We start from the raw sequence: 7,447 nt of genomic DNA on the forward strand, positions 1-7,447 counted from the left end.
ATAATCGGCAATTATATAAGACTATAAATATATATATATATATATAGAGAGAGAGAGAGAGAGAGAGATTACAGAATATAGAATAACAGTTTTTAGAGCATTTCTGAATATTAAAGTCATCAAAACAGCAGAATCGCCTGTTTGTAGAGAAAATAGGGAAACTATCTACTGTTAACTTACATGAAAAAAATTTATTCTGTCACTCATTTTTCATATTTTATATTGAATGAAAAATAAGTTAAAATATTGCTTTGGTACTGTGGTTTTTGTCTATTTTGGGGTTTATTATATAATATGATTTATGAATGCTCAGTCAGGCAGAAGGTTTTATACAGCTAAGACATGTGTGAACAGTGCTGTCAGATATTATGATTTAATCACTTGTGCCATAAATGTATTTTTTTATTGCGTTTGATTTATTTGTATACCTTCACATACCTCTAATGTATCGTGCCAAACTTATTCCTCTTTTGAACACTCTATACAGAAACTTGGCTGCTCACCAAAGCCAATCAGATGCTGATGTTACGGGCCTTTTGTTTTCAAATTGAATATAAGGGGTATATCTAGACAGCAGTATCACAAAATCCTCCTCAACAATCCTGATCACGCTCAACAGTCTTAAACAAAGGTAAGGTACTATTAATTCAACAAATGCTCATCAGTGCATCAGTACCTTTACTGTTTGGGGTTAAAAGTTTAGTTCTAGATCTAGTTTCCTGTTGTAGTTGGTTAAATATAACTACTTCTTTCATAAAATGTATATTTCACATTTTGTTTCAGACGTTATCATTCAACATGAGAGCCCTCATTTTGCTGGCATTAGTCATTGGGGTGGCCTACTGCGCTCCGGTACATCATCTACAGTATTTGACCCTCAGCTATGACAAGAATACGTGATGCTAACATTATGTGATACTGACTTTCCTGTTCTTTAACACACAGCAATTGATGTATTATGAGCTAGAGTACAAACCTGTCCCGGCTTCACAGGTGAGTTTGGTCCAAACATTAAAAAGTACATGATTATTATTTAAAAAGACCAAATAAAATTATTCATAGCATATGGGAATATATAGTTCATGTATATTAATATATATGTCATATATGATATACTGGAGTGTGCATTGTATAAGAAGTGTGTATGATGATCTACAGGCCCTTCCTGCGGCCGCTGCTGCAGCTAGACCTTCAGAGGTCGAGATTGTAAGTGTGGACTATATATGTAAAATAGATTCATTTTACCAATAATAACTCAATAATATATTACTCAAACATGTAATAAATATTTTATTAGAATATTTTAGAAGTATGTTTTATATAAATACATATATTATATTATATTATATTATATTATATTATATTATATTATATTATATTATATTATATTATATTATATTATATTATATTATATTTTCAGCTTTTGGCAGCTCAGCAGGCTGCAGCTGGAGTTCCTGTGAGTGAATTGTTTCTTGTTTCCTAATATTCATTATTTCTTGCTATTTTAGCATGCAGTCAGTGCTCATTTTGTCTTATTCTCCACAGGGTCAACCTGTCCGCGGCTTCATTAAGCATGAGATTCCCCAGCCCCCAGGCAAAGAAAGTGTTGAAGTTGTATGTGTTTTCGCCTTTTTTATTTGTCTACTGCTATATGAAATATGAATCTCCCCCATTTATTTCAAGGTACGCAGAAGTTCATTAATTTTCCTCTGTGTTCTAGCTCTACCCATTCAGCTTTCCTCAACCTGCTCCTGCTGCCCCTGCTGTTCCCGCTGTTCCTGCTGTTCCCGCTGTTCCCGCTGTTCCTGCTGCCCCAGTACAGTCAAACTGAAAATTTGTTATATATATATATATATATAGTATAATTTCACATATATATGTGGCTGTTTGTAATTTTTTTTTATTTTTTTAGGCACCTGCTCCAAAGGACGATGATGATGATGATCATGATGACTAAACCAGATTGGTTGGTTGAATATAATTATAACAGATTTATCAATCATAATGCTGTAATGCCATAAGTTGAACAGATTTTGCAATGGAAGATGCATCATTATACACTGGTCACTCACACATAAATAAAAGAAAAAAGATTGGAGAAGGTTTTACAAGAAAATACTGTTTCATTCTTTCAAAATTGTATTTTTAATTCAATGTGTTACTTGCCATTTCTGTATAATTAGTTGTGAAATTTACTAGCAGTTCATGAATGAAAATTGTTTCTACACCATGTTTTTTATTTTAGTATTTAGTATTTTATAGAATTTTTAGAAACATTTTTTATTTATAATTATTAAGTGATTAAAAAAAATACACAATAGAAACCTTTCTGGACAATGCAACACATTTCTAAAGCCTTCATTTTTTTCTTCTTTCATAGATGAACAGATAAGCTGACCACCAAGTCCTGAACCTCAAAGAAGCTGCTTGTAGTGTTTAGCAAATCGACTGCGTAAATGCTTTCCTGCATAAGAAATAATGATTAATCAAACGGTGCTTTTTCAGTGGCTTGATGCATGAGAGCCATAAAAATCATAGCTTTTTGCAGCCATGTTTTTAAATCTTGATTTATAATAAACCATACAATCAATTCCTTGCCTCCTTGTGTGTGTTATTATTATTGCTGAACAGTTATTATGTTTTAATTCATACAAATACATAACAACTTCTAGTTTGGCTGATAATAAACATCATCCCAAAAATGCTTTTCAAAACATGACATTGCGTTTGTTGTTGTTGTTATAGTTGCATTTAAACACCACTAAGTTCATATAAAACAAAATAAACTCAGTTCCTATTTTAAATAGCAATGATATTTTGTACCTTGAAAATATAGCTTCAAAAATACAGGTTGGTGATATCAGCAGTTCCCTCGGCTATCATCATTATAATAATAGCTGACAGACAGGCAGACGATGTCTGACTACAGGTCATTTTCTCAATAACCATCTTTCTCTATCTGTGAAGTCATGATAAAGTCTAGCCTGAGAGGGATTGGCTAAGCGCTAAGCCAGAGAGCAAATAAAAGCACGAAAACACATTCCAGAGCTAGTGACTCTACTTGCAGCCAAGGTGAGCAAACTGCTTTTTTGTGCACTGTAAGTGGTTCTGTTTCTGTTTTCATTCAGAGCTCGCACTCCTTCATGTGTCTAGATGGTCTTAGCTCACTTTTTGTTTGTGTAAGGTTGGTGAATCCATAAACATGTGGACATCTCTCCTGTGTCTTCTTCTGGCTGGTGCAGTATCCGCAGCACCAGTAAGTACACATTAAACCTTTTCCTAGGAATGTCTTTGTTGTTATCAAAGCTTGTTTTATGTGTCTAGGTCGCCCAGATACTGAAACTGATCCTTTTTTTCCTCATGTGTGTTTATATCTCTCTCTAGCTTTCACCATTTTTCAATTATCTCCCTCATTATGGCAACCCGAAGCAGGTGGGGTTAACCACGCATGAACATTCTTAACTTTTCTGTATCCATAAACAGCATAACAGTCTTCAGAATCTTTTGCTTTGACCATAATCAACACATTGCACCCAGTTCATGATGAAAATAGCTCTGTTTTACTTCATAACATGTATTCATATGATTTATGGGTTTAACTGAGGTTGCTACAGAACATGCATTGAGCATTCTAATTATAACAAAACTAAACATGTCAACTAAAATTAACTTTAACTCATTTTCTTTGTATTTTAGGGGAACAATGGTGGCTTCCAGGGAATACCATCAAAATCACATCCTGGTCTGAATGCTCCAATAAGCATGGAAATTGTAAAATTGATTTTTATTTCTATTAGTTATTGCCTTAAAAATAACAGTTCAAAGTGGTACCAGGATAGCCTTTAAAACTGTTTTTTTTTTAATTATAACTGAGATACTATTATAGTTTTTATCAATATTTAAATGTTTTTATTTTATATTCTATATTTTCATTTTTAGATTAGTTAAAGTGTTTTTGTAATTTTTTATTTATTTATGGGGATTAGAAAAACACTTTGTAAAACTAAACTAAAAACGAAAATATACAAATAAAAACATTTAAAATATTAGTAAAATCTATAAAAGACCCCAGCCCCTTCCCAAATATGTGAATATAGTTTCATAAATTTTTTATCTAGTGTTCATTTAGTAAGGCTATTTAATAGTGTATAAAAAACTAGTTTTATGGTTTTAGTTCATGGTACCACATATTTAAGATTTAAGAGAAAAGTATAGTGTATGTATATTGCTTTTATTAGGTTAGTGTACCTGATCTAACCCATAAAAATACTTTCACTAGGTTAGTGTAACCTAATGTATTCAGGTTTATTGAGTCATGTTAAATAATAATTTATTACATTTAATTAAATTAATTTATTAATTTAAAGATGGTACTACATGAAGCATATTTTAGATTACCTGAATAAACAACAACCACAAATTATAGTGCATGTGCTGTATGAAATCCTAAATGTATTATTATTGTTATTTATTTATTTATATTTTTTTAATCCAATAGATTTTCCCTCCGCAATTCCCTGCCAGTCCTGTAGGGGGAGCAGCGGGCGCATCGGTGAGGCAGTAATGGTGCAAGCTCTCTGCAAGCTTGTCTTACCAAACACTTATCATCTACGCAGCTTCTTTGTTGAGTGTCTTTGTGATACACTCAGCTCAATCAGATAAATCATTATGTACCACGTGTGTATACCAAAAGAATAGAACATGATTACAACTATTATTCACGCTGTGACATGACTCTCTCTCTCTCTCTCTCTCTCTCTCTCTCTGTGTGTTCTCAGTCATTCCCTACACAAGGGTTCATCAAGTACTCTCTCCCTAAAGCTCCCGGCAGAAAAAGTGTGGAAATCGTGAGTGAACAGACAGAAAGGCTAATTTAGCAAAGACTAGAGATGTTTAACTACACTCTGTATAAAGTCACTTGGCCCCTGCTGATGTCTCATTAAATTACAGACATAATTCTCTGGTGCAGTGAAATAATTGGTGATTTTGTTTTTCTTTCTCCTTAAGTTTTACCCCTTTGACTTCAGTCAGCGCCAGGTAATGCTTGTTTTCTCATTACATAGGCTAGCTGATTCTTACGAATATTGATTTCTTTTTCTTTGAGTAAGCTACTACACTGAAAACTATTTGGTGTAGACTTGCTTTGAAACTGTAAACGTAAAAAAGTGCATATTGTAACCCTTTGAATAAATTGTTAAAGAAAAAAAGTAAAAGTAAAGTAAAAAGTATTGTATTTTCAAGTATTTTCTTGTAAAACATACTCTTGTTTAATTTACAATTTAGAAAAAAAAATCATTCTTTATTTTACAGTTCAGATGTTTTTTTGTTTATTTTTCAGGACCAACCCACTGTTCCCCTGATACCTCAAATTCCAAATGTAAATTCCTGAAATTGCTTAAACATTTTGACATTATTATAAAAAAAAAGAAAAAAAAAATTATTTGGGAATGTTTGCTTGAATGTGATATTTTATATATTTGTGGATATATAGATCTTCCCCTTCGATTTTATGCCACAGACAGTTCCTCAACAGCCACCCGTGGTGAGACAATTATGCTTCAAACTTGTTTGTTTTCATAATCACTAGCGCTCTTATTGGTATTTGCTGAAAGACTTGAAAATCAATGAGCTTTTATTGCATTTTTTTACACAGAACCCACCATTCCAGGATGGTCCTCCACAAGCCCAAGAGCCTCAGCAGAAAACCCAGCTGGAGCAGCAGGCTCAGACAGGACAGGTGTGGGCATGTTTTTGTGACATATCAGGACACAACTCTGTATAATGACATGGGTATGACACAGGTATTACAAGGAGAGGGTGACTTATGAGGACATAACCCATGTCCCCATTTTTCAAAACGCTTATAAACAATACAGAATGAGTTTTTTTGAGAAAGTAAAAATGCACAAAGTTTCCTTTGAGGGTTAGGGTTAGGTGTAGGGTTGGTGTAGGTCCATAGGATATACAGTTTGTACAGTATAAAACCCATTAAGCCTATGGGATGTCCCCACTTTTCACAAAAACAAACATTTGTGTGTGTGTGAGTGCAGTTTGAATGAATATGTGTGAGAAGCTAAAAACACAACTCTCAGTAAAGCTCTGATTTCACAACATAAATGCTCCTTCAGTGCTGTATTTAGCTAGGATGTGTTTAACCAAAATGAGAACTTGCGAATCTTGTATGTCAGCAGTAGTTTTGCAGAAACAGCCGATTATGCGTGCCACACACTTGTTAATATCTATACTTTCTTTTAGGTGTCTACCAAGCCATGAAGACCTGGGGTGGAATATACTGCTTAGGTTTGTCTGAATTGGATTCATTTATTCTAATTTTAAATATTAATATAGTTTTAATATAGCACTGTATAAAATCACTCTTTCATTCTTGTTTTCACTTACAATTTCTTATGCCTGCAGGCACATCTTTGAAGCTGAGTGGGGAAAAGATGTGAAACAGCAGTGTGTTCAACGTTTTTTTGTCGAATGCTATTTAGAATTAGTACTTTTTCTGGAATAATAATTTAAAATGAGCTGATTTTTGAACATGAAGAAGATGATTTACCCTTATGTAAAACAACATTTTTTAAGATCTGTATGTGCATTGTATACAGTTTGAAATCTGCTGTTTTGGCCTTGTTCTGATGTGAGAAAATGATACCTTAACTGAATATCAAAACAAATGTCAATTCTGAATATTTTATCATGTAGGCCTTTTGTGAGTAGTGTTTCAGTAATAAAGTCGATTAAACAAAACGTTATTTTTATCTGCACTCTCTATCCTATTGCAAGCTGCTACAGAACAGGAGATGACATTTGTACTGCATACTAATTAATTAAAATAATACAGAATATATATTTTTTCAACATTAAAAAGCCCAAAGCCCCCCCCCAAGGATAAAGTGAAATATTTAGCATCTACACCTTAAACATTCTGCAGTACAATAAACATGATACAGCATGATCTGAATCATTAAATTAATGCTCGTTAAAACTTCAGTAGAGCAAAGATTTGTTAGGCCACGTTCAATCTTGAGGAAGCTTAAAGATGTGTGAATATCAAACTTGAGAATTATTTAATATGTTCATAAAAACAACACCGAGAGAGCTTAAGAGCCCACTATGGAAAGTTTGGCAGTTTCTACATGCCAGGTGTCACGATCATTAGATGGAGTGCCCTCTACTGAAGCTCATGCTCTGTAACAAGGAGTCGGAGGCGTTCGGATCCATATGCAGCATTAATTCAACAGAATGGTAATACAGGCAGAGATCAGAAATGGCATCAGGTGTGTCAGGGATAACCAGAATCATAACCAGAAACAAGCAGAGATCGGGACAAGGAAAGGAAATTGGCTGATGAATGAGGTGCAGGTGTGGCAGGGTGATTGTGATGCAGTGACTCATGGGTAATGTAGTTCGGGTGTGGTGCAACAGTTTGAGAGGTGCTAGT

The 7,447-nt window shown here is 33.7% G+C and overlaps 1 protein-coding gene across 1 annotated transcript; it reads left to right on the top strand.

Moving 5' to 3' along the window:
- Positions 1 to 564: 564 nt before the first annotated feature.
- On the top strand, positions 565 to 2,590 carry LOC132141975 (uncharacterized). The gene is made up of 9 exons (XM_059551622.1): positions 565 to 631; positions 784 to 852; positions 946 to 993; positions 1,159 to 1,206; positions 1,421 to 1,456; positions 1,546 to 1,614; positions 1,721 to 1,816; positions 1,913 to 1,966; positions 2,381 to 2,590. Exons 2-8 carry the CDS (start codon positions 799 to 801, stop codon positions 1,955 to 1,957), a joined length of 396 nt encoding a protein of 131 aa, XP_059407605.1. The 5' UTR covers positions 565 to 631; positions 784 to 798; the 3' UTR covers positions 1,958 to 1,966; positions 2,381 to 2,590.
- Positions 2,591 to 7,447: the final 4,857 nt, after the last annotated feature.

Source organism: Carassius carassius, chromosome 6 (assembly GCF_963082965.1).
Source record: "Carassius carassius chromosome 6, fCarCar2.1, whole genome shotgun sequence".
Taxonomy (NCBI): Eukaryota; Metazoa; Chordata; class Actinopteri; order Cypriniformes; family Cyprinidae; genus Carassius; species Carassius carassius.